Raw genomic sequence first — 26,994 nt, 5'->3', positions numbered from 1 at the left:
TTTCTGTACCGAGAACAATGAGAAGCCACTTGTTGATTTTAAGCAGGAGGATGAGGTGATTGAAACTGTGCTCTGAAATGTCTCTCTGTGTTTAGTATGCAGTGTGGATCTGCGGGGATGGGGGTGGGGGCAAGCGCGGACGTGAGAACAGAGAGCAGAAGGGTTGCTCTGGTCTGTGTCGCGGCGGAGGCCATGGACACGGGGAGGAGGAGCGTCTAGGGGGATTTCCGCGATCAGATGACCAATGTGGATGATGGGGGTGGAGAGTCCCAAGAAAGCATCCGGCAAACTGGTGCTGGTGGTGCCACTCGTGAGAATTAAGAACACTGGAAAAGAGCCCTATCTTGTGTTGAAAAATAGCAGTTTTGCTCTTCGGGTGTGTCTGGCTCAGCTTCCATCCGGCGGCTTCAGTTCTGCGCCCTCCTCAGACACCACGTTCGGGACCTAGATGCGAACTCAGACCCTCTCAGTTCTTGAAGGACCAAGTAGGTACCAGACCGGCCAAGTCGCCTAGCCACAGCGCGAGAAAGATCCAGAACTGGCTCTCTGCAGTCTGGAGGAAGAAACGAACACTAAACAAGCAAGCGGATTCCCTTCGGACAAAACTGATCAGCAACCGACTCCAAAAGGCGCGAACGCCGAATTGCCGAATGCAGGGAGAGAACACCTTCTGCGCATGCCCGCCACCGGCTCGCGCGCGGGGGCGATTCCAGATGACGTCACCTCGCGGCGTCTACGCCTGACGTCACTCTCTAGCGCGGGCCGGAAGAGGCGCTGGACGGCGCACGTGGGTGGAGGCGCGTTGGGCGGGCACATGGCGAGTTCTGCGGGGCTGGCTCTGTGCGGGCATGCGCTGGTGGTTCGGGGCGGTAGCCGGTTGCTGGCTACCTCCACTTCGAGCAGGTGAGGGGTCGTTCTGGAGCAGAAGGCCAGGTTGCGGTCGTGCGCCAGGGCCTTGAAATTCCTGTTCTCCCGTCCCGCCAGGGCTGCACCTGCCGTGGGGTGACCCTAGGGATTCCCGCTGCTCCCCGTGAGCTCTCCGGTGCCACTTGAGCCCGGCTGCGTGCCTGCGCTGCGGAATGTCCGCTCTCCCTGCCCTTCTCCCAACACCTGCCTAGGGCCCCGTGCTCTCAGCGGCGGGCCTGAGGCATTCTTTGCCGGTTCCGCTCCAGACACTTCCGGGCTCTGCGGGGTCCGGGGGACGCACTTCTCTGGGGCGTGGGAGGAAGACAGCTCTTGGCCTCTCTTGGGGAGAAGGGTTTACTCCAGGGGACCATGTTTATCGTGCTCCTGCACTCGCTTCCCTCTGCGTCGCTGCCTGCTTCCTCATCCCCGTCCACATCCCCTGACCCCGCTTTGCTTGCCTTTCGGGGCGAGGGTCTTACCTGACACCTCCTTGCTGGAGGGTATCCCCAGAACCACAACCGTTTTCTCCCTAGTGGCCCTTTATAAGGTCGTCCTTTTGCTTTCTCTAATTTCACGCCCCTTATCGTCCCGGAATTTTTATGTTTGTTGGTCGACTAGTCTTGATCCAGGAACCTCTTGAATATTAGCAGTGGCCAGTTTCGGCCCTGTATTTCCTTTCCCAGCGTAGTTTTGATTCTCCCAAACTTGAGACAGTGTGTCTGTTAAATGTAAATGTGCGCTGTGTTCTTTGTTCAGAGTTTGGTTTCAGAGATTCAAAAAGATGTTAAGTGTAGATTTCACAAATTCACAAACCTGTTGTCCCAGGTTTATTTTATTTTAGAGCCTTATGAAATCTAGCACTTGACACAGTGAGAGATGAGAAAATTAGACTCCATCTGGTTGATTCAGTTCACACCTTTTGAGGAAACCTAGTGGCTGGCTGGCAAGGTTTCTGACTTGGACGACTGCTGCTCATCCTACACTGCAGTGCTCCATATGAGAAAAGAGTCTGGCTGCAGTCACTTTAAAGGCTGTAAATTTGTTTGGGATGTCTTTGTGCCAGGCATTGGAGTAGGGAGGCTTAGGGCCTTGTAGGGAAAGTGGGTGGCTTCTATACTGGTAAGCGCTTGGCAGGCACTGGAGCTTTTCTGGGGGCAGATAAGACATTTTTCTAAACAAGTACCCCAAGTTTTAAACTTGGGTGCATCAGGCTCACTGAAAACTGAGTAACATAGCCATCATGCGCTGATTTTCTAGTTGTTAAAGAATGGTATGTTCCTGTTGAGTTTTTGTCCTCATTTATTTCACTTAACTGATTTTTATGGACAGACCATGACAGTTATGTGTAGTAGATACAATTAAGTTCGGCAAATTAAAGCTCCTTAGCTGTTCCCTGAAATAGTTATGGAGACAAGTTCTTGTGGAGAAAATCCTTACTGAGGATGCAAATATTTTTTTGATTCAGGTTTTTTTTTTTAAGTGAGCATTGTAATGAACAAAGTACTTCATTTAAAATATTGCTGTTATTTTTCTTTAGTGATGGCGACAGCCTCTTCATATATGATTGCAGCGCTGCAGAAAAGAAGTCCCAAGAAAATAAAGGGTGAGATGGTGGGGAAGCCTCATCGGGGCTGACTGGCAGTTTGAATAATGGGACTGTTTAGTCTAAGAAGTAAATTGTTGTTTTATTTGCTGAATTCTTCATTTCTGTTACCCAGCTGTGTGGATAAACCAGAGACCACCTCCAGAGAGAAATGTGCTATTGACTTTCAGACTAGGCATTAAGAATATGAGAACTTTAAAAAATACTTTAGTTTCTGTCAGTAATTAACTGTTTTATTGGTACTTTGAAATAACAAGGAATTTTAAATGCATTGAAAGCAGGTGTATCAAATAGCTAATTGAAAAAAGAAAATAGTCTTTAAAAAATGTTTTTAATTGGAGTATAGTTGATTTATAACGTTGTGTTTTGGGTGCACAACAAAGTGAATCAGTTACGTGTGTGTGTGTGTGTGTGTGTGTGTGTGTGTGTATATAAAATCTCCACTCGTCTTTAGATTCTTTTCCCATACAGGTCATCACAGAGTATTGAGTAGAGTTCCCTACGCTATATAATAGGTCCTTATTAGTTAACTGTTTTATATATCAGTTCAGTTCAGTCTCTCAGTCGTGTCCGACTCTTTGCTACCCCATGAATCGCAGCACACCAGACCTCCCTGTCCATCACCAACTCCTGGAGTTTACCCAAACTCATGTCCATATAGTCAGTGATGCCATCCAGCCATCTCATCCTCTGTCGTCCCCTTCTCCTCCTGCCCCCAATCCCTCCCAGCATCAGGGTCTTTTCCAGTGAGTCAACTCTTCGCATGAGGTGGCCAGAGTACTGGAGTTTCAGCTTCAGCATCAGTCCTTCCAATGAACACCCAGGACGGATCTCCTCTAGTAGTGTATATATGTCAGTCCCAATCTCCCATTATATCCCTTTCTCACCCCTTTTCCCCTCTGGTAACCATAGGTTTGTTTGGTCATTCTGTATGGTGGTTTTCTTTAGAAGAATTGGACTTGGGATCCACTTTTTTTATGATTTGACCCCTGCCTCTAGTTGTGGATTAGTTCATGTCCTTGAGGGGACTGGTCCATAGGATCTCTGAGGGTCTTTCCAGCTTAGCCCATGGAATCCTGGTGTGTATGCTGAGAGACTTTTGTGTATTAGCTCTACTCCTTAAAATTAGAGTGGTCTTGGTCTTCTCCATGTCCCTCTATATGTCTTGTATCCAGACTACACGAACCTCTTTGCACTTCTTACATCTGATCGTATTATAATCACACAGGACCAGCCTGAATGGCACAGCTTCAGTAGCTCAGGTAAGGCCTGACCTGTCTCCTCTCTTCCTCAGGGAGGACGGACAGCCCGTGGATCAGGGGAGTGACACCGTTCTGGCGTCCACCTTCTCCAAGTCTGGCAGCTATTTTGTTTTAACTGATGACAGTAAGCGTCTGATTCTTTTCCGTACAAACCCATGGCAATGTCTGAGTGTCAGGTATGAAATGCTAACGTTGAACTGTTAACGATGTTGAACGCACAGCTTACACTTGCATGCCGGTAACAGTCGTGATAGCAGCCGTAGTGTCGGTAGTTAGCACGCTGTCCCAGCCATGGCAGGTGCTGTGGCAGGCGCTGTTCTGAGTGCTGGGCTGGTATTAGCTGGTTTAAGTCTCATGGCAGGCCGGTGAGTGGGGCGGGGGCATTGTTCTCACCCACGCTCCCTGGCCAGCAGTCACTCAGCTCAGCTGGGCCCTGTTCTGGTCTAACTACAGAGTTTGTGCTCCTGGCCACAGGGCCATTCTGCTTCCAAACAGTGTTGTTTCTCCAGCCCTGGAGAGTGTTGGGGGCTTTGTGTAAGGTAAGGCACCTGGGCCACAGTTTTAACTTGGTGAGTTTTTTAAGACGGTGCACTTGCTCGAGTCTCTGAAAGGCTGGGGCTCAGTGTAAATGGGAGAGCATGTCACCTGCCTTTCCCTGGCAACAGTTTCGTCACCATTTGTTTCTGCCCCTGGAACTTGGAGTCCCCCTAAGATCACCTCCTGAGGCCATGAGGCTACAGGCCCTGCCTCTCTATGGACGAGGGTGAGTCTTCACCACAGGGGCTGTGCCCACTCTTTGGGCTCTTGACCCTCGGGTCCCTCGTTGGAAGACTGACCACTTGGGGAGGTGTGGGGCCACATGCAGGCCTGCTTCTCGAGAGGAGTGCGAGTTGGAGGCGAGCTTGCGCTCGCTCGTAGGCAGCAGTCCTGCACTTGCTAGAAGGCGAGCGCGTGAGGGGACTCTCCCTTCTGTGTGCGTCCGCGGGTGGCGACTCACTCACAGGAGTGTCCACGCAACCTGCCACAGTCCTGGGTCCTGTGGAGCTCCTACCCCTCGAGAGGGTGAGCGTCCTGGCTCATGGGTGCCCTGGCTGTTCTACAAGAGTCTGAGGAGGGAGGGAGGAGGGGTACGTGTGGCACTGGGCTTGTTAATGAGGGAGTTTAGGTGAGACCCCTTGAGTGCAGGGCAGGGCGGGGGTTCTTGGTCGCTGTGAGCACGCCCGGGTCTCTCCCCGAGGGTGTGGGCTGAGGGGAAGGTCCCATGTCCCGGGTTCTCTCCATAGGAGACCTGAATAACATGGGCTGTAGACCTTAGTGGTCTCGGTACCTGGTGCTTTTCTTGTATGTTTGCTTCTGGCTTTGAAGTTGATATCAGCAGAGAAACCTTGGGTAGGAGGTGCTTGCAGTAGGTGGTTGAGAAGACAGGTGATGTAACTTTATGATGTTGAGGAACCAGATTCCAAACTCCAGGAGCTCTGTCTTATTGATTGCTGGGTAAGGGGTGGGGCCTAGGGCGGGGCCAGGGTGAACTTCAGCTCCTTCCATGCATTTCCCTGGAGCTCAGCGCCTTCCCTCTGTTACTGGTGAAGAAGCGTTTGGAGAAAGGGAGCAGGATTAGTTTTATCACCGTAGAGAGGACAGTCCCAGCGGACATCATCCTGGAGGGGGCGCTTTACCTTTGGGGCACAAGCCCCATTGGGATCTGATGGACCCCTCAGAACAACACCCACCCTTGGTACATCTGACATCCAGTTGATCCACATTTGACCAGCCAGGGCCTTTGAAGCTCAGAGCTGGCTCCAGTGGGCCCTTTCTCTGGCCCTGGCAAGGAAGAGGGGCCCAGGTTGCCTGGGGGGGCCTGAGAAGAGGGTCCTGGGCTATGAACCCAGTGACTCGGTGGAGGCAGGAAAAGTGCTGAGACTGCAGTCCCCACAGAGACTGAAAATGGTGCCCCCAAGATTCCTCCTGTTGGGGTGGCATGGCCAGCCCGCCGGACAGTCCTATTTGATGACCTGTCCCCCACCTGCGAGCTGATGCCCTTGAACCTTAACTTCCAAACCCCGTCCGTGCAGCTCAGCTGCATCCTGGAATTGGTGTCAGGATGCGTTTAGCCTGAAAAGCTGGAAGCCCCTGGCTGGCGAAGGACCGGAGGAGGTATGGCGTCCCGCAGCTATGCGGATGAGGGGCTGCCATGGGGAGTGGACCAGCTTTGGAAGGGTCACTTCCTCCCTGGGTGGATGAGCTTCTTGGGACTCAAGCCCGTTACTGCTGGAGGCTGTCCTGGGCCGGTGCCCCCTAGGGTGCTGTGTCATGTGTCTCCCCCCAACCCCCTCTGGGGCTGTGCCTGGGCTCCTTGAAACTGCTTATCAGCTCTGCGGATTCTGATTAATCCTGCCTGGAGTCTAATTACCTTTTTCTGTCATTGTTTTCCCCGAGTTGATTCCATTATGCCTCCTCGAGGGGCTGCACTGGCACCGAGGAGCGGAGATGGTCCAGCGACTGCCAAGCCCCTGGCAGCACCCCTGGGCCAGGTGGGGCCTCCTGCTCAATTCTCGGCCCCCTCATCCTTCTCCCAAGAGGCAGGCAGGGGTCTGATGGTCCCTTTGGGGGGAATGTAGTTCCTTTAAGCTTCAGTTTATGTCTCAAGCTGACACTTGGGGTCCTAGCTGCTGTGAGCCAGGATAGATGCCAGCTGTTTTTCTTTTACTTAAAAAAAATTTTTATTTGGCTGAGCTGGGTCTTCATTGCTGCACGCGGGCTTTCTCTAGTTTTGGTGAGCAGGGGCTACTCTACTCGCAGTGCGTGAGCTTCTCACTGCAGGGGCTTTTCTTGTTGCAGAGCATGAGCTCCAGAGGCATTTGGGCTTCAGCAATTGGTGGTTCTCAGGCTCAGTTGCTCTGAGACATGTGGGATCTTCCTGGACCAGGGATAGAACCCATGTCCCTTGGGTTGCAAGGCAAATTCTTAACCAGCAGACCACCAGGGAAGCCCAGATATCAGCTCTTTATGGGGGCACTGGGTCCCTGGCAGCCCTTGGTGATGACAGAGCTGGGGCCAGCTCTTCTGTGATGAAGCCTTATGTATAGATAGATGGCAGGTGTTTGTGTGTGAAGCGGTGGCATGGCTCCTGTCTCATGTAAGATACCTCTCAGTAGAAACAGTGGAAAATGACAGCAGGAAGGAATACCATGACCCCCGGCCCAGGACGGGCAGTGGGCGGTCGGCCTGTGTTGGCACAGCTCTGGTTTTCTTCCTGAACCAGCTCGTGGGCGTGACACACCTCATGGCTCTCGCGGATCAGGGGTTTGTGCTGGGAGCCAGTGGGGCGCGGTTTGGATCTGGGATGCGCCCTCAGGGGAGGGTCACTCTTGTGTTGGACCCTCCTGTCCTCGGATGCTGTGCACAAGCAGACCCTCCTGTCCTCGGATGCTGTGCACAAGCAGCGCTTGTAGGGTCCTGGTCCAGGCGGCAACGCCAGCAGAGGGTGCGTGGGAAGCCAGAGGGCAGGGGCGTCCTCCGTGGTTTGGATTGCGGCCCAGAGCACGTTTAGTGTTTAGGAAACTGGCCTTGTCACCTTGTACAAAGAGGCCAGGGAGCATTCTACCAGGACAGTCTTTAAACACAAGGCCAATTGAGAGGGTTGGACACTTAGATACTCACCATCCTGATCTTACCATTAGTACATTTTGAGAAGAAACAGCATCATAAAAGTAGATTTGTCTGAGGCACTGGCTCTGTTTCCATCCTCACAGTTGCTGTATGTTTTTGGTAACTGCCACGTGACAGGAGCCGCTAGTCAGGTGGCTTGCAGGTCAGCGGTGGCCCTGGTGCCGACCCCTGTAGGCCGACCGTGGGCGTCTCTGGCCTTTTAGGACCGTGGTGAGGAGGTGCACGGCGCTGACCTTCACGGCCTCTGAGGAGAAGATCCTGGTGGCGGACAAGTCTGGCGATGTGTATTCCTTCTCGGTGCTGGAGCCGCACGGGGGCGGCAGGCTTGAACTCGGACACCTGTCAATGCTGCTGGATGTGGTGTGTGTGCAGTGGGTTCACTGGCTACGGTCGGGATCAGGGTGAGGAGCGGGCGGGTGTGGGCTCTGCTGTGGCAGGGGCAGCCCTGCGGACCTGGGCATAGGGGCTGCGGGGGCAAGGTTTCAGAAGGTGAAGCAGGGTGAAGGAGGGCAGTCAAGTTAGGGGGCGGCTGGGTGGTCTAGTCGAGGAGGAGGGGTGTGGGGAGAGCAGATGTCCTCCAGTCCCCCAGCCAGGAGCTGCCCCCCACCCCACAGGCACTGAGAGGCCCGTGAGGGCTGGGCTGCAGCGGGGTGGTGGCTGGGCTGGTGTGGGGCCCTGCAGGGAAGGCGGGTACGGACCTGGTGAATGGCTGGACATGCAGACACACGAAGGAGAGAAAAGTGACTGGGTGGGAAGATGGGAGTGGACGAGGCCGGGCATCCAGATACAGCCGAGGCCCTTGGACACCTGAGCTCAGACCTGGGGAAGTAGGGTGGGAGCCAGCGTGCTGACCACTGGGTCTGCCCCTTCTCACCTCGTGCACAGGCCGTGAGTCCCGACGACCGCTTTGTCCTCACCGCTGACCGGGATGAGAAGATCCGGGTGAGCTGGGCCGCAGCTCCGCACAGCATCGAGTCCTTCTGCCTGGGGCACACCGAGTGAGTCCCCCATGCCCTGCAGAGGGAAGCTCTGGCTCTTGACTGGGGAGGCCGGTGCTGAAGCAGGAGGCACCCACCCCGGGAGGAGGCGACTGGCCTTAGCGCCTGGCCTGCTGCCTCACGAGACCCTAGTCCAGCTCACCCTCTGATACCAGGGCCTTCAGAACTTTCAGAACCTCCCTGCCCATTCAGAACCTGTTGGCTGGAGGTTTTTGGGTAGCATCCAGGTCTCGGTCCCCAGCTCGCCGTCACTGCAGGCAGGCTGACCTTGCTGACTGCAGGAGGCCCTTCCCCTGACAGCCACTCTGGTCAGTTAGGGTCACCCGTGGTTTCCACACGGCTCAAGGCTTGTTTCTGGAAGGCACGTCCTTACTCAGGGTCGACGGCCCGACAGCCCCAGGCAGTGGCCCACGGTCAGTGGGGGTGGGTGTCAGGGGCGAGGAACACGCGTCAGTCGTTTCCCTCGTCCGGGCAGGTGTCTTCCGGCCCCCGCACGCCCGTTCAGGCAGTGGGCTTTGATGCTGACCTGCAGGAGGCGTTTCTGCAGACTGTCGTCCTTCTCAGGCACGTGGCTGATGGCAGTCTGCAGGCAGGGACAGCAGTAGAGTTGGCCCAAGCGTTGTAATGAGGCGGAGGAGGGACTGGTGGGTGCTTCGGTTCTCAGCTTGCTCCTGTCTCCTTGGTTTTGAATGGCCTTGAAGAAGGTCGCTGCTTGCTGGGTTTGTGAGTGTATTCTGTCTTGTAGTCATCCTCAGAGAGGAGTCACTCCTATGACCTGCCACCCCCACCCCCCCACCCCGGTCTCTGCTGAATCCGCCTGCCTCAGCGGGCACACTCTGCCTCAGGGCCTTTATCCTTGGTCTTCTCGCCTCTGGGCATGTTCTTCCTGTGGCTTGGCCCCTCCTTCATTCCTCTGCTCTCAGGACCCCCCATGTGAACGCCTGCCCCCCAAACCCCCTGCTGTTCTTTATTCTCAGCCTTTGCTGTCAAGTTCAGAGCCACGAGCCACCCAAGTGTGAAGTGAGGTGTGCCATTAGTGTGAACAGGGGATTCCAAATGAAAGAACAGTGTAAAAACAGCTTGTCATTAATTTGTTACATTGATGCGGTGGAGATGTAACACTTTGGGAATGCTGAGTTAAGGCAAAAACCTAGTGTTAGAATTAATCTTACCTGAGTCTGTTTATTAAAAGTGGGGTTACTGGCAAAGGTGGCTCGCGTTGGGGCTGGATGGGTCGTTCCGAGCCGGTGCTGACCCCCAGGGGCTCCTTATGGCCTGGGCCTGTCTCTCCCCACCCCACCCAGCCCCCTGCCTCCTGGGGGCGGGGTCTTCGTCAGGTCTGCGCCTTGCTGTCTGCAGCCCTTGGCACGGTGCCTGGCACGCAGTACGTGCTCAGTGGGTGTTTCAGTGAGTAAATGACCAGTTGTCGCTCTTGGTTAAGGCCCTGGAAACTGCAGTTTCCGCCCATTTTCTGTTGAGATGTTGAGGCAGCCCATACCCGATGTCATGGTCACGCTGTTGCGATAAACACAGGCCAAGTTCAGCACGTACTTTTGTTCCTTTTGGAGGGCCTTTGGGGAAGGCGGTCCTGGGGAGGAGGACTGGCCCAGGCCAGGGTGAGGCTCCAGGTGGCTGGGAGGGGGACTGTAGGGAGCCATGGGGGTCCCTCCTTGTCCAGGGGTCCCCGGGCACCCGAGTGGTAGATCATGTTACAGATGGGAACACAGCAGGCAGCTTCGCCCCTCCCGGGCTGGGGGCTGGTCTCGGGGAGTGGGCTGCTTGGGTGCGGCGCAGTGGGTGCGACTGGCTGGTGGTCAGTGGTGCCGCTCCCCCTCAGCCATGCTGGCACGTCACCCTGGTGTCTCGGACTCCACTAAAGTGTGTGCCCTGGGGCAGCTTCTGAGCAGGCGGGCCCTCTGGGGCCTTCCTAGCAAGCCCACCGGAGTGATACGCACGCTCCGCACATGGTCACGTTGCTCCTCGTGGTTTCTCTTGAGGTCCAGGTCCAAGGATATGGGCTGCACGGAGCCACAGCAGCCCAGCTCACCCTCTGCTTCTCCCTGTAGGTTCGTGAGCCGCATCTTCGTGGTGCCCAACCACCCCGAGCTGCTCTTGTCGTCCTCCGGGGTAAGTGCTCCGCTCCCCCGTGCACCCCCGGTGGCTGGAGGCGGGGCGTGGGTGCCCCAGGTGGGGTGGGCCCGCTGTGAGGAGCCTGTCTTGGGCTCCCAGCTGTGGTGTGAGGTCGGCGTGTGCTTTTCTTGAGTGGCCGTCCACTAGGTGGTGCTTGTGGCTCCCTGTAGAGCCGACTGGCTTGCTCCCTGCTTCAGGCTGTGTGCGTGTGTGCACGTGTGTGTGCGCTGTGCTGGAACAGCAGTGCGTGGATTCTGGTCCGAGGGGTCCTTCCAGCATCGTGATCTCAGTTAACGAGTTTGGTAGACGGTCCTTTCTGAATCCTAGAAGGACCTGGTTCTGTCCCGGTGCCGATGCGCTTGGCCCTTCTCCCTGACCCTTCTGTGGCGTGTGAGCGCGTGGAGAGGCCGTGCACTTGGCCGGCTGCCCAGTCCCGGGAGCCGGGGCCTGAAGGCTTAACAGCTGGGTGACAGGGGGCACCTTCCTCTCGGGATCGCTAAGCAGCACTTGGCTGAGGTGCAGGTCTGAGTCTTGCTTTCTCTTCAGAAGCTCTGCGCACAGCCTTTCATCTTTGCCTCTCCACCCCTTTAGCGTTTTCTGTACCTTGGGGGCCTGGGGAGGACTCGGGGCGCCTCGTGGACCCCCGACGGGCAGGCCTTCCGGGTGGCGACCAAGTCCTGTTTCTTTCTCCACACGTGGTTTCTCTCAGGTTTTTACTTTTCTGTTCTCTTGTCCTGTTCTTGAAAGCTACGCATGGTCCTGTGAGAGTAAAGAGGAAAATAAACGTGCCAGAGTTCCCAGTGGTAGCCAGCTTCTGGGGGTTTTGTTGTGAGCCTCTGATAATAAAGGAAAGTGCTCACATGCATAGAGACATGTACTGACCGGCGCCTTTGGTCTGCTTGCTCAGCTTTACCACGTCCAGCATCGTGCTTCTTTTCCTTTTCAAAGAGACGCAGTAGTTCTGGCACTGGCCATCCTGGGGGCCTGCCCGCCCCCACCTCTCAGTGGTCGGGCGGGTGGATGGGTCTCTGTCCAGTGTTTCCCTGCAGGTCAGGTGGTCGAGCTCTAGGGTTTTCTCCCTCTGGTGTTCAGTTTGCTTGGTTTTTGCCCAGCTGCTTGTTTTCTGAAGTCCGAGGCTGTTGAGTCTGGGTCCCCTGTGTGTGGTCTGATCACCCTTCTCTCTGGATGCGTTTGGGGGCCTTCTCACCCCATAGTGTGAAGAACGAAGGAGCAGGGTGAGGGGGGCTCTCAGGGGCCCCTGAAAATGGCTGCACAGTCCGTGGCCCTTTTCCTTCTGAGTCTCAGGTCTGCACACCTGGGGGTTTTGGGTTCCTGCCTCTGGAGCCACCTCACCCCACTTTGCCTGGAAGCTGTATCAGGCGGGCACTGGCCCGTCGTCTCATCCTGTCTTTCCTTTTGCATTTCTTTTCGTGTGTTCCTGCTCCCCGTTCTACTCTGTCTTCCTGCAGGAGTGTTAGTTTCTGCTCTCGTCCTTGGAACATTCTTCACAGCCCTGTTCTTGCATCCTGCCTGCAGACCTTTGCACTCCCTGAGGTGGTGTGACGTGTGGGGTTTTTAAGGGATTTTCCTGTGTGTGTCCCCCAACCCCCACTGGCGTGTTGCTCATCTTTCGAGTTTTCCTCGATGTCTGGTGCCCGGGTGTCAGAGTTGGGCACCAGGCCTCGTCGGATGCCAGTGTGCACCCGGCTCCATCTCACTCACCATCTGGCCCTTCTCCGTAGATGTTTGATTTTGTATCCTGCCATCGTATGATAAGTGTTGTAGCAGATATTTCTTAACATTACTCTCTCTTTTTTACTTTATTGAGGTAATAGTTTATAACACCTGCGTTTCACGTGCACAGCGTTGTATTTTGACTTCTGCACACTCTACAGTGTGCTCACACCAGCAGTTTAGTTTCTGTGCACTGCAGTACAATCCAGTTGAACCCCTTCACTCATCGTGCCTTCCCCTTTGGTCACCACTACTCTGTTCGTTGTATATCGGTGTGTGTGTTTTTGTTTGGTTTATTTTTATATCCTACTTAATGAGTGAAATCATATGGCGTTTGTTTTTCTCCACCAGACTTAATTTACTTGACATGATACCCTCTAGGTCTATCCATGGTTTTGTTGCAAATGGCAAGATTTCATTCCTTTTTTATGGTTGGGTGATGTTCGCGTGTGCGCCACTTTCGTCTGTTGATGGGCTCTTAGCTTCCATGCCTTGGCTATTGTAAATAATGCAGCAGTGAACATAAGGGTGCGTACATCTTTTCAAAGTAGTGTTTTTGTTTTCTCCTCAGGAGTGAAATCGCTGGATCATTTGGTAGGTCTGATTTCTTGCAAGACCTCCATAGGGTTTTCCACAGCGGCTGCACCAATTTACATTCCCGCCATCAGTGTACGGGGCCCCTTCTCTCTACATCTTCACCGACATTTGACATTTGTTGTCTTTCCCACGGCAGCCCTTCTGGCAGACGTGGGTGCTATCTCACTGTGGTTTTGATCTCATTTCCCTTATGACTGGGGATGTGGGGTGTCTTTTCCTGTGCATGCTGGCCGTTCATATGTCTGTATTTAGCAGGATGTCTGTTCGTATCCTCTTCCCGTCTGTAAAGGTTGAAAGGTGGCTGTTGTTGAGTTGTATGAGTTCCTTGTCGACTTTGGCCATTAACCACTTATCAGATGTATGATTTGCAAATATCTTCTCCCGTTTGTTTGGTGGTGCTTCTGTTGGTCGTTTCTTTTGCTGTGCAGAAGCTTTTTTGACCTCGTTTCATTTATTTTTGCTTCTGTTTCCTTTACCTGAGGAATTTTATTTGGAAAGATCTTGCCGAGACCAGTGTCAGAGAGCATACTGCCTGTGTTTTCTTATGGCTTCGGGTCTTACATTTGTTTGTAATCCATTTTAAGTTCGTTTTTCTGCATGGTGTGAGATTGTGGTGCGGTGTTTTCCTTCTGCTCATGCCTGTTTTCTCCACACTTTATTGAAGAGACTGTCCTTTCTCTGTTGTCTGTTCTTCGCTTCTTTGCTGTAGATTGTTCGTCTGTGCCTGCGTTTGTTTCTGGGCTTTCAGTTCTGTCCCATTGATACGTGTGCCTGCCTTTCTGCCATTACCATACTGTTTTGATCATTGTAGTTTTACAGTGTAGCTCAAATCAGGGAGTGTGACACCCTTCCCCTTTATTATTCTTCCTCAAGATTACTTTGGCTCTTCAGGTCTTTTGTGATTTTCATATACATTTTAGGATTTTTTGTGGTTGTTGTTGTTTAATGTCTGTGGAAAATGTCATTGGGATTTTGATAGGGGTTGGATTAAATCTTCAGCTGTTTTAGTTAATGATGGACATTTTCACAGTGTTAACTCTTCCAGTCTATGAGCACAAATATCTTTCCATTGGTTCATGTCTTTGGTTTCTTTGTCTTATACTTTTCTGAGTACAGGCCTTATACTTCCCTGGTTAAATTTATTCCTGGGTATTTTATGCTTGATACAATTGTGTGTGGGGTTGTTTTCTTAATTTTTCTCTTTTACTTTGTTGTTTCAAAACTCAGCAGAGTTTTGAGCATTGATTTTGTACCCTGAAACTTTATTCATTTATTATTTCTGGTAGTTTTCTGCTGGAGTCTTTAGGGTTTTCTGTAAATAAAACCACGATGTCTGCAAGCAGTAGCAGTTTTACTTCTTCCTTTCCAGTTGGATTCCTTGTTTTTTCTTGTCTGATTGCTCTGGCTAGGGCTTCCAGTACTGTGGTGACTAGAAATGGGCACACTTGTCTTGTTCCTGGTAAACACTTTTTTTGCATTTATGTTATTTTTGGAGCTCACATCAGGCTGTACCAGTTGACACTCTCATGGGTAACAAATGGACGCCCTCTTTGCACCCATTCCTGAGCAGTAACGTGGACAGTTCTCAGTGCTCATGAGCCTCACATGTTTCTCCCTGTGCGGATGCACGCTCGTTGATGGAACTGTGTGTGTGCACGCGTGTGTGCACCGCAGTCCCAGCCCGAGCGCAGCAGGCCTCGTCTGTGACCCCTAGCACGACAGGGTGCCTTGTGTCCTTGCCCATTTAGCTGTGTGGGGTCCTTTGTGTGTTCTTACTGGTCTGTGTGGTGCTTTGCACAGTTGTCACTAAGCAAAAAGCCTTTAAGGGGGAGAGGTGCGCTGGCCGCTGCCTCTGTGTTATCATCCCCATGACCTGGTGAAGCCTGGATGCCCCACGGGGCGCTAATGTCCCTGGTGTCTGCAGGACTGCACCCTGAGGCTCTGGGAGTACCGAAGTGGCCGCGAGTTACACTGTTGTCCCCTGACCAGCCTGCAGGAGCCCACGGAGCCCTGGAGTGACAAGGTAACCCCACATGTTTGTCTCAGGGCCTCTCTAGCTGCTGCGATCCTGTGGAAAAAATTCCTTTTACGTTGAAGAAGTTTCTTGCTGTCAGTGCAGACTCCCCCTTGGGTTTCTGCTGCCATGGTGCCCCCGCTGGAGCCGTGGCAAACAGAGGCCTGTGTGTTCTGCTGCCTTCTTCACATCCGTGCCCTCCTCAACCTCCTGACACCCCCAGATGGTGAGGAGAGGCAGGGCACAGAGGGGACTGGAGCGAGCAGTTCCTGATGCCGGGCCTGGCTGCACCTGTATGAGCCCGGGGCCGCCCCCTACCCTGCTCTGAGAGCTGTGTGTGGCCCGCCATGTCCCTTCCGCTCCTCCTGGCTCTGACCCCAGGGGCTTCCTCTGCCAGGACCTGTGGATGCTCACGTACATACTGTCCATAGTTATAATCCCCTCTTTTCTTCCTGTGTGCTCTCTGCCCTCCTTTTTGACCAATTCCATTGGCCTTAGAGATGCTGCAGAGGCTCCGTGAGGCCCATGTGTCAGAGCTGCCTGTGAACTGTGCCCTCCCTGGGGTCTGGAGAGTCCTGCAGGGTCTTCTCTTGCTGTGGTGGACCACACACGGGGACTGTCCGTCCTGCAGTGATGCCCGAAGTTAGAGCAGGGCAGCTGGAGTCCAGTCCTGGCCAGCTGATGTCACTGAGGCTGCTGCTTTTCCTTCCAGAGGTTTGCCGTGTCCAGGATCACTTACTGGAGCCAGGAGGACTGCGTGGCGCTCTCGTGTGACGGGTGAGCCCACGTGGATAGGGCGTCGCTCTTGGTTCCTGCAGGCCTGTGAGGGTGGGAGGAAGCTGGGGGATGACAAAGGGGTCTCTGGCTTGGCCTCGCCCTGCAGTGACCTCGACTCTCCCAGCCCCTCTGCTGCAGCAGGGGCGGGTTCCTTCCTGTATGCCAGCATCTCACTTGCTGCTGGTACCTGCCAACGTGAAGGCAGCCCTGGCCTCTGGCTGGCCTGTTGTGCAGGTGGAACCCCAGCTAACGGTCAGCTGTGGTAGGGCCCAGCTCAGCACGGGAGACCCCGGGGGCTGCAGTGCAGATGAGACAGGTGTGGGGAGCACGATCGCCCAGCTGTGCCCTCCTGAGCATTGTCCACGTGCTGGGAAGGGGGTTGGGGGGCCTCCTACATTCTCACCTGTCCTGACGAGCACCCTGGGGTCAGCATCTGAGCTCATGTTAGAAAGGAAGATGCAGGATTAGAGGGTAAAATGCTGCCTGGGCTGGGGGTGGGGGGCTGAGCTCACCACTCGGTCCATGCATTGCTCAGTGGGTGGAGCAGCTGTCTCTGTGTGGTTTCGTCCTGGCTGTGTAATTAGCTGTTCCAGGACTTAAGGACGGAAACCTTGGTGAGGTCACAGCTCCTGGGGGCAGGGACGCAAGAGTGGCTGGGTGCTCGGGGAGTCATCAGGTGGCAGCTGAGACATTGGTGGGCCGAGCACCCCTTGGGCCACGGACACTGTCCTCACCATCCCCTCTCTCCTGGCAGGCTGCCCGTGGTCTACATCTTCCAGCTGGATGCTGCCCAGCGACAGCTGGTTCCAAGGCAGCTGCTGACTTTCCAGCACCGGGTGTGGGACGCCGCCTTTGAGGAGGGCCACGGGCTGTGGGTCCTGCAAGACTGCCGGGAGGACCCTCTTGTGCTCTACAGGCCCGTGGGCGGCCAGTGGCAGGTAAGGGGGCTGGACCCTGCTATGCCCCAAGCTGGGAAGAGGGGAGACGGCTGCAACCCCTTTCAGCCTGATTACATCCATGCTAGAGGCTGTGTCCCAGGGTTCGGGGGGAACAGGAAGCTGGGGTGCCTGCCAGGTTCTCCAGTGTCCTGTGTCTACACTGGTGTTTTGGGGGCTGTTGCTGTCGTTGCTACCCTTTCCCTGTGACTGTCCTGGTCACACGTCTCTTTAGGAAAAGAGCCCACAGCTGGGGGGTCCTGGGTGGGTACCTTTTACACTTGCAGCCTTAGCACAGTCTTGCACCTTGGGTCCACTGGACGCCGAGGGGCCCTGTCCTCGCAGGTGGCTGGGGTGGGCCTGTGTGTCACCCCCCGGCTGGCCTGTGGCTCGCTGGGCACCATGGTGAGGGGCAGGGGACGCTCACAGAGCTCTCTGCACACTTGCGTGTCTTTGTCGAGCGCTCAGGGCCGCCCAGCGGCTCGTTTGGGTGTTTTTATCTGAAGGGTAGGGGTGAGTCAGTGCCCCTGGCCTGTGCCTGCAGGCTCCAGGCACCTTTAGAGTCACCCTTGGTGAGGCGGCAGTGTGTGTCCCCGGCTCTGTGTGACAAGCTGTGGTCACTGCTGTGCTGAACGGGCTGGGTGGACGGCCTCGCTGCCTCCTGGGGGTGTGGAGGGCAGGGCTTTCCCGTGCCTGTGCCGCAGCCTGGGGGTTTCTGTCCTCTCTCTGATGAAAGCTTTCTGTTCATCTCCTCAGTCTGCTCCTGAAAGTGCCGAGTTGAGGAGGGTCTGTGCTCACGTTCGCGTGAACTGGGCCATGTTGGAAGGTGAGCACTCGTCTTTGGCCTGCTTTTCCAGGGTCACGTTCCGCTGCGGCCACAGCGGGTCCTAGAGCGCAGTACCCAGCAAGGGTCTGCTTCTTGGGGTGAGGATGTGGGGCCTGTGGGGTGTGTGTCCCTTGCAGGGCAGGCGAGTGCTGTGAGGCAGGGCTGGTCGGTCCCTTTAGAGAAGTGCTGCCCTGGTCTCAGGTTAACCTCAGTGGGGCCTACATCTGGGCCACTTGGTTGGCAGGGTTCAGGTCCCTGCAGGTTGCTGAACTGGGGCCGCGTGTCTCCCCTTTGCTTTGGCCAGAGGACACCCCGGGTCGGGTGCCAACAAGATGCAGCCACAGCCCCTGCACCTGGTCTCCCAGGGACCCCATGTCCTGTGAAAAGCGAGTCCTCGGTGCAGCCAGGCGTGGCCGTCAGGACGTGGGCATTCTGGGGGCCGTGCCCGAGGAGGCCCCAAGGTCCACAAGACCTGGGTGGTGGCCGAGTTCATTCCCTGCTGCAGGAGGGTCCGCCAGACCCCCCTTCGAGGCAGAGCCCTGAGTCCCCATCCGCACTCACGCCTGGCGTCACCCCTGGCACCCGGTTTCATCCCTCCTGCACAGGCTGTGCCGGCGTGGACAGTGGCTTCAGCAGCCTCTACAAGGCCACCTGTGACAACATGACCACTTACCTGAAGAAGAAGGAGGAGCGGCTGCAGCAGCAGCTGGAGAAGAAGCGGCGCCAGGCCCCGCCGCCCGGGCCCAACGGGCCGACCAAGAAGATGAGGGCAGGGGAGTTGGCGCAGGGCTGCTCGTCCTAGCACTCAGGGTGCCCATCGGGGAGGCACAGGGCTGCCCTCTCCCCTCCCACTCGCAGCTCCCTGACTTGGGCTGGGCGGCGGCGAGGTCCATCCCGGCTCAGCGGAGCCCTGGGGCTGTGCCGGACAGCTGGACGGGACCATGGACCCTAGAACTTTCTGTCCCCAAAGCTGTGCCACGGGGTCAGCGTCACTGGAGATGCTGTGCGAGAGTAGTAAGTACACCCAGCACTTCCCTTCCCCTTGGAGGGTGATCGCCTGTGGGCCTGGCGTTCGTCCTTCCTGCTCGTCCTGCAGCGCAGCGGGCTTCCTGTCGGGAGTCTGGAGGCCGACGTCTTTCCAGCAGTGCAGTGGATACCCACGCTGTTCTCCGCTTGCCCTTCTGGATGGTCTGCCACGCTGTCCAGCAGGCAGACGTGTGCCCCATGGGCTGTTAGCCCAAGAGGAATAAATACTGGCTGCCGGTGCTCAGGCCATGTGGAGCGAGGAGAGCTCGTTGCCAGCGTTGGTGGAGACAGACCCGTTCACGGACGTGTGAGAACTGGGTGCCCCAGCAGGACACTCACTCACTCCGCAGGGAGGTGACTGGTGATGTGTATGTTTGATTTTGATCTGGACTTTGTGCACGTGCAGCAGAGCAGGAAAGCCAGCTGTGTGCTAATTCCTGATCAATAAAGATGAGTTTTTTGCAGCTTCTGGAAAATTGACCAGCAACACATGGAACTGATTTCAAAATATATTGAGCAGAACCGTGTACGATGAGTGTGCTCTTTGTGATTGAAACGTTTACCTTTTGGTTTGAAGAAAGACGTATCTGTGGTGTGAGGGTGTTTCATGGGCGTTGGACACAGGTCGTCTCGTGTATCAAAACCTGAGAGGCGTCAGATTGTTCCTTAGTGCCTTGTTTTAATTTAAACGCTGATCTGGAAACAATACTGTTTGTAAACCTCTCAGGGTTGCTTCCCACGGGACATCAGGGACCACCCCCTGCCCCGCCCCACAGTGCATGCGTGCGCACACGCACAGACACACACTCAACCTGTACCCCCGGTCCCCCATCCGACTCGGTTGGCGGAGAGAGGGTGTACCTGCAGGGGTGGTGGGGTGCCATGGCTGTGGTCCTGATATGGAGTGTTCATTCCTAATATGCTCTGAATTCTTGGTTTTAGGAGAAATTTGTTTGTTCTTGTTGGTGTCTTTATTTTTGACCATGCTGCTTTTGGGATCTTCGTTCCCTGACCAGGGATTGAACCTGAGACCTCAGCATTGAAACTCAGGGTCCTAACCGCTGGGCTGCTGGCAAGTCCCTCTTCTTGGTGTCTTGGGCTAAGACGGGGCCAGCAGACTGGCCTGCAGGCCACAACCTGCCCGTTGCCCAGTTTTCTGTGGTCTGGGAGGTAAGCACAGTTGTTAGGTTTTTAAATGGTTGAAAAAAGTCAAAAGAAAAATGCTTCAATCTATGGGTGTCCATCAGTAAAATCTCACTGGGCCACAACCACGCCTGCTCGATTAGGGGTGCTCAGCGCCAGCTTCAGGGCTGCAGCAGCTGAGTTGCGGGGTTGCCTGCACAGTCTGAAATACTTAGGCTCCGGCCCTTCACAGAGAGGTGGTCTGTCTCCCTTTAAGGTCCCTGTTAAATTTGTGCTGTGTTATCAGTGAGCTGGTTGAGTTCACCATGTTCCTTGTGGTCCCTGAGGACCGATAGTTGGTGGTGTGGGCCTCTCTGAAACCCCGGTGCCCCAGCTCGGATGTACGCCAGCAGGTGCACCAGCAGCCTGTTGGGAGAGCAGGGCACGGGTGGGAGGGGCTGCGGAAACCTGAGTTTCCCAGGACTGCTGTAAAGTTACTTATGTTCTTATCAGAGCCATACACACATACGTTTGTATTTAAAGTGGTTTTTTTTTTTGGTAGACAATGCTTTTTTATCCTCCAAATACTGAATTTCAGTGCAAGTCCAACTGAGCCACATTTGTGATTTAGAAGTTTATCTGTTTAAACACAGATAAAATTAATCTTGAGAACCAGATCAGTCACTCAGTCGTGTCCGACTCTTTGCAACCCCGTGAATCGCAGCACGCCAGGCCTCCCTGTCCATCACCAACTCCTGGAGTTCACTCAGACTCATGTCCATCGAATCAGTGATGCCATCCAGCCATCTCATCCTCTGTCGTCCCCTTCTCCTCCTGCCCCCAATCCCTCCCAGCATCAGAGTCTTTTCCAATGAGTCAACTCTTCGCATGAGGTGGCCAAAGTACTAGAGTTTCAGCTTTAGCATCATTCCTTCCAAAGAAATCCCAGGGCTGATCTCCTTCAGAATGGACTGGGTGGATCTCCTTGCAGTCCAAGGGACTCTCAAGAGTCTTCTCCAACACCACAGTTCAAAAGCATCAGTTCTTCAGCACTCAGCCTTCTTCACAGGCCAACTCTCACATCCATACATGACCACAGGAAAAACCATAGCCTTGACTAGACGAATCTTTGTTGGCAAAGTAATGTCTCTGCTTTTGAATATGCTATCTAGGTTGGTCATAACTTTCCTTCCAAGGAGTAAGCGTCTTTTAATTTCATGGCTGCAGTCACCATCTGTAGTGATTTTGGAGCCCAGAAAAATAAAGTCTGACACTGTTTCCACTGTTTCCCATCTATTTCCCATGAAGTGGTGGGACCGGATGCCATGATCTTCGTTTTCTGAATGTTGAGCTTTAAGCCAACTTTTTCACTGTCCACTTTCACTTTCATCAAGAGGCTTTTGAGTTCCTCTTCACTTTCTGCCCTAAGGATGGTGTCATCTGCATATCTGAGGTTATTGATATTTCTCCCGGCAATCTTGATTCCAGCTTGTGTTTCTTCCAGTCCAGCGTTTCTCATGATGTACTCTGCATATAAGTTAAATAAACAGGGTGGCAATATACAGCCTTGACGAACTCCTTTTCCTATTTGGAACCAGTCTGTTGTTCCATGTCCAGTTCTAACTGTTGCTTCCTGACCTGCATACAAATTTCTCAAGAGGCAGATCAGGTGGTCTGGTATTCCCATCTGTTTCAGAATTTTCCACAGTTTCTTGTGATCCACACGGTCAAAGGCTTTGGCATAGTCAATAAAGCAGAAATAGATGTTTTTCTGGAACTCTCTTGCTTTTTCTATGATCCAGCGGATGTTGGCAATTTGATCTCTGGTTCCTCTGCCTTTTCTAAAACCAGCTTGAACATCAGGAAGTTCACAGTTCACATATTGCTGAAGCCTGGCTTGGAGAATTTTGAGCATTACTTTACTAGCATGTGAGATGAGTGCAATTGGGCAGTAGTTTGAGCATTCTTTGGCATTGCCTTTCTTTGGGATTGGAATGAAAACTGACCTTTTCCAGTCCTGTGGCCACTGCTGAGTTTTCCAATTTGCTGGCATATTGAGTGCAGCACTTTCACAGCATCATCTTTCAGGATTTGGAATAGCTCAACTGGAATTCCATCACCTCCACTTGCTTTGTTCGTAGTGATGCTTTCTAAGGCCCACTTGACTTCACATTCGAGGATGTCTGGCTCTAGGTGAGTGATCACACCATCATGATTATCTGGGTTGTGAAGATTTTTTTTGTACATAGAGTCCATTTAATCAAATTCAGCAGAAATAGTGTTTCCACGTATACTCTTTATAAAACCTATTTATGAGATTCTACTTTTAATCCTAATTGTTAAAAATCTAATGTGTATGTTGCATAGGGCTTCTGTTTCAGAAAGCCTTAGGTAGCCCAGTTAAACTGTGTGAATGACTTGCTCTGCCCTTCCCACACCCCAGTTCCCTCTCTTAAGCCTCAGGTCAGAGAGTCAAGAGTGAACCCTCGAAACCCTAGGCAGCTTCAACCCCAATAAAGGCAGCACCCCAGGGCCATGTGTTTGCATGCTGCTCTCCTGTTGGCCTCGTTGGGTGGCCCACGTGTGCTCCAGGACTGCGAATAATAAACCTCCTTCCTCAGAATTCCCCGTTGTTTTTTATTTTCTTTGGCCATGCTGTGTGGCTTGTGGGATCTTAGTTCATAAACCAGGTATTAAACCTGGGCCCTTGGCAGTGAAAACTTGGACTCCTAACCACTGGCCCACAGGGGAATTCCGTCTCTGATGGCTTTTGCTGCAGTGCATCCAGGGACCGCAGAAACCAGAAGGGCTGGTCCAGCCACAGCATTGGCCCTGGTGGGGGTCTGGGAGTTGATCTGAGTAATTCGGGTTATATGAAGCCTGCATGCAGTTATGTAAGAAAGCTCCGTACCATGTTCCGGAGTGGCTGTGTCACTTTACATCCTGTGAGTGCACGGTTGACCTGGTTTCTGCATCCTCGTCAGCATTTGGTGTTGTCACAGTTTTATCTTGAGTGAGTCTTGAGAGTTCTTTATTGAGTTCTTTAAAGAGTTCTTTATTCCTTGCAGATACGGTCTGCAGACATATTCTCCCAGCGTGTGATTACTCTTTTCATCCTTCAAACGTGGGGTGTGTCGCACAGCGAACACAGTTACTATTGATGGGATCCAGTTTATCAGGGTTTTCCTCTGATGGACTTTTGGTGGCCAGAACCCTTTTCCCTGGCCCCAGCCCCTAAGGATTTTCTCCTATTGTGTTATAGACGTTTCATAGTTTGATGTTTTACACTTCAGCCCCTGGTCCATTGTGAGTGAGTTCGTATGTAAGGTGTGAGGTCATGGTCTCTGACTGTGAACACGCGCCTGCCCCAGCACCCCTTGTTGGAAAAGCCGTGAACTCCTCCGGTGAACTGCTGTGTGACCTTTATTGTGGAAGGGTGTTTTCATGGGACGTAGTTCTGGGTGGACATCTTAGTCCTCTAATTTTTGTTTCTTTGGAGATGGCCCTGCCTCATCTCCGTGGTACCTGTTTTCCTCTGTGCTGCTGGCCTTGGTGTCCATGTACAAAGTGTGTGCTTGGCTTCATGCCCTGGCAGCAGGTGTGGTCACTGGAGGGTGCTGGGGGGTAGGGGCACTGCAGGAGGATGGGGCTGCTGGAGCCCAGAGTCCTGCCTTCCTGGGCTCTGATGTGCCTGCCAGAAGCACAGGTTGCTCTGACACCCCACTGTGGCTGCCAGTGAGCGTCACAGCACCCTAGCCGGAAGTGTCCTGGCATGTGCCCGGTACCATGCCCAGCTCCCAGGGAGCCTTTCTCCCCCTGCCCAAGTGAGGTGCTGAAACCCTGGCAGGGGCTCTCTGCTCACCAGCCCTGGCCTGCAGAACCTTGGCAGCTCCATCAGCAGGCACATCACAGCTGAGCCCCTGCAAACGAGGTCTGAATTCCTCCGCCCCGCTGCCTCCCTGCAGGATGCTGCCATCCCCCAAGGTCCATGATGCCACGCTTCTCCCAGCTCGTTCCTTTTCGGACCCTCTGCCTCAAGCCTCCCATTCCCCTGTTTTTTAAAGTTCATTATACTTCAGTGCTTGCTTAGGCAGCACATATACTAAAGTCCTGTACACTTTAGTGGCAGTCTTCTGTAACTGTGTGTAATTCCTTATATTGGAATTTTCCTCCTGTTATTGTGTGGCTTCTATTTCTTGACTGATACACCTTCTTTCCCCCACTAGATGCAATGCGCCTTCCTTTCCTAGCTTCTGAAGTTCTCTCCATCACTGGTTTTCTGTAACTTGAACATGATGTGCTTGGCAGGGGAGGTGTATGTTTACCCTGTTGAGGGTTGGTTGAGTTTCTTTGATCTGTGGATTTATCATTTTTTAAACCAAATTAGGAAGTTTCCAAGTATTGTTTCTTCAAATATCTTTTTTCCCTTCCTCTGCTCTCCTTGCCTCCTGCAACTCCAGTAATGGTATTTCAGACCTTTTGACGCGTGGCGCCAGGTCAGCGAGGCCATGTGATCGCCCTTCAGCCTTTTTCCGTGTGTGCTTCATTGTGGGCGGTTTCTATTTCTCATCTTCAGTTCCCTGATCTCTTCTGTGGCATCTAAGCTGCTGTCCACTGAGGCTGAGTGTTTTCCGTATCAGATTTTGTGTTCTTCGTCTCTGTAATCTTGACTGAATTCTTAAAATCTTCCATTTCTCTTGTCATACTCTAAAAAAATACCCTCACACACGCGGTGCACAGTTAGAGCCACTGTCTTTTGACTCCATCTTGTCTGTTGTTTCCGGTCTTCCTGCTGACTTACTTCCTGTTCACTACCTCTGTTTCCCTGCTACTGCGCACGTGCAGGAAGTTTTTCATTGGGCGCCTGATACTGTCATGTTTTCGTGGTTGGATGCTGAGCTTTATCGTCTTACTTTAAAGGATGTTTCTCTCCTGGCCATCAATTAAGCTCCTGTGGATGAAGCTGACCCTTTTGGGATCTGTTTCTGAGCCCTTTGGGGCGGGTCTGGAGCAGCCTTTAGAGGGAGAGTGTCCCCCCCTCTCCTGAGGTCTACCCTCCGGGACATCCCTGTGTAATGCTGTGTTCATGAAGTTTCTCCACGCTGGGCTGGCTGGAGGGGCCTCAAGTGACTCTGGGTCTGCGAATTGTTCTGTCCTCAGAAGTGCTTATGTGAGCCTTGAGGACATCACCCGCATTTGAGCAGGTTGGTGTTGGAGCACAGACACCAGAGGGACACCCCTCCTGCCCTCCCCCCCCACACCCCCGGGCAACTTTCCCTCCCCTGGGCATCTCTTCTTCTGTAGCACCCTGCCCTCAACTCAGCTGCCCCACCTCCGAATTCCCCTCCACCTGAATCTCCCTCCCTTTGCTGCTGTGGCTGGAGAATTACTTTGGGCGCAAAGTCTTCAGGCCCCCAGGGCCTTCAGGCCCCCAGTCAGTCCTAGGGGAGGGTATCTGGACCCTCGTGCTCCTCAGGGTCTGCAGTCGGGTCACATTTGTCTTGTGATGTGTGAGGCCTCTCATCTCTGACCTGCCCATGAAGGTCCTGTGCCCAATTGAGAGGCAGTGTTTCCTGGGAGGGAGATGACTTGAAAGACATCTTTCTAGCCTTTTCTCTGTTATGTGAATCGCGCGTGTTTTCCAGTTTGACTTCCAGCTTTCTAGATGCTTTCTTTTTAATGTGGCCTTTTTCTGGTAGTCAGATTTATCAATATTTTTACGATTTTCGGGTATCATACTGTATTCGGTTTGTTGTTTAGTTGCTGAGTCCTGTCCGACTCTTTGGCGACCCCATGGACTGTAGCCCACCAGGCTCCTCTCTCCGTGGGATTCTCCAGGCAAGAATACTGGAGTGGGTTGCCATTTCCTTCTCCTGGGGTTCTTTCTGACCCAGGGACTGTATCTCCTGCGTTGTGGGCAGATTCTTTACCACTGAGCCATCAGGGAAGCCCTTCTCCACCCTATGTACCTTTGACATGGCTGGTTTAGAAAGAGGAGGCAGAAGCATGGGACCAAGGACACGCCCAGTTCACCTGATGTGGGGAGGGAGGTGCGGGAAGACTGTGACCCCCCATGAAAAGCCTTTTAGTTTCCCCCCACCCAAAGCCTGGCTTTTTTAGTTGTAAAATGGAAGCAAAGTGGTGGTAAGACTCACAGTGGGATTTGCCAGTTTTTGAAGCAGAAAATCACCAGCCTGACATTTGATGTTCTGTTTTGCTGGTTCCAATTCCATGACAAAGAAATGAAAGAACTAAAATAATAAAGCTGTGTTCATGGCTCCTCGGGGTGTTTTGTTTTCTGATTTTTCCTGGCCTGACGTGGCGGGAGGTGTCTGGAGGGAGAAGAGCTTGTGAGTGGCCAGGGTGGATAAGGGTGCGACAGAGGAGGTCAGGGCCCCTGGAAGCCGTGGTTCCTGACTCAGCATCTCTTAGGTCGCTGTTCTTTGAGGTTACGAGCTCAGACCGTCAGCCAGAGAAGTCAAAAGGCTACAAGACATGTTACAGCATCCTGGCCTGCAATGTCTGCTTCGCTTATAAAATCTTCCAATGACAGTGAGTTTTCCAGTGAAGTGGTTCTGGAACCGCTGCAAATGTGCTTCCTCATGCTTTTTTGCCATGAGTGGCTTGTTCGCACAGCAGACATGGCAGACAGTGCCCTTGACCTAGTTTTACGTGCCGATTTACCTCAACTGTCCAGTTTTATCCATCTAACCCCAAGAGCAGACTTCGCAGGCCCTGCAGCCATGAATCTACCAGGTCGAGTCTGGCTGTGCCGTGTGGTCAGGGCCCCTCTGCAGCTGAGCCTTAAAAGAACTCAGTATTCAAAGACCCTGAAGCCAGTGGCACAGGTGGGAGCAGGTTTGTCTAGTGGGTGCTCGTTGGACAGCTCTTTATATGTGGTTAAATGAGAATAGGATGTTCGTAAGACTCTTGAGAGTCACTTGGACAGCAAGGAGATAAAACCAGTCAATCTAAAGGAGATCAACCCTGAATATTTGTTGGAAGGACTGATGCTGAACCTGAAGCTCCAATACTTTGGCCACCTGATGCAAACAGCTGACTCATTGGAAAAGACCTTGATGCTGGGAAAGATTGAGGGCAGAAGGAGAAGGGGACAACAGAGGATGAGATAATTGGATGGCATCATTTACTCAATGGACATGAATTTGAGCAAACTCTGGGAGATAATTGAGGGACGGGGAGGCCTGGTGTGCTGCAGTCCATGGGGTCACAGAGTCGAGTACTACTTAGCAACTGAATAACAACAATGTTCATCAGAAAGTTACCAACAAACTACCCCAGAAAAGTCTTAGGCCCAGACATTCACAGGGAAATTCTACCAAGCTTCAAAGACCAGATAGTCCCAGAACACCATAAAGTGTTCAGAGAGTAGAA

The 26,994-nt window shown here is 53.3% G+C and overlaps 1 protein-coding gene across 2 annotated transcripts; it reads left to right on the top strand.

Annotated features, from left to right (window-relative positions):
- Nucleotides 1-248: 248 nt before the first annotated feature.
- WDR4 (WD repeat domain 4) lies at nt 249-19,004 on the top strand. Of its 2 annotated transcripts, XM_070376684.1 has the most exons (11): nt 249-903; nt 2,444-2,509; nt 3,804-3,947; nt 7,644-7,800; nt 8,326-8,438; nt 10,505-10,565; nt 14,824-14,922; nt 15,626-15,690; nt 16,445-16,628; nt 17,382-17,451; nt 18,057-19,004. In XM_070376684.1, the coding sequence occupies exons 1-11, from the start codon at nt 677-679 to the stop codon at nt 18,251-18,253; spliced, it is 1,383 nt and encodes a 460-aa protein (XP_070232785.1). In that variant the 5' UTR covers nt 249-676; the 3' UTR covers nt 18,254-19,004. The 2 variants fall into 2 exon arrangements, with proteins under 2 accessions (XP_070232785.1, XP_070232791.1); XM_070376690.1 differs by lacking the exon at nt 249-903 and having other exon boundaries at nt 2,462-2,509; nt 3,804-3,895.
- Nucleotides 19,005-26,994: the final 7,990 nt, after the last annotated feature.

The sequence above is a fragment of the Bos mutus genome, chromosome 1 (genome assembly GCF_027580195.1).
Source record: "Bos mutus isolate GX-2022 chromosome 1, NWIPB_WYAK_1.1, whole genome shotgun sequence".
NCBI classification, from domain to species: Eukaryota; Metazoa; Chordata; class Mammalia; order Artiodactyla; family Bovidae; genus Bos; species Bos mutus.
Note: the sequence above shows the minus strand (reverse complement) of the source record. Positions and strands in the feature narration are given on the sequence as shown.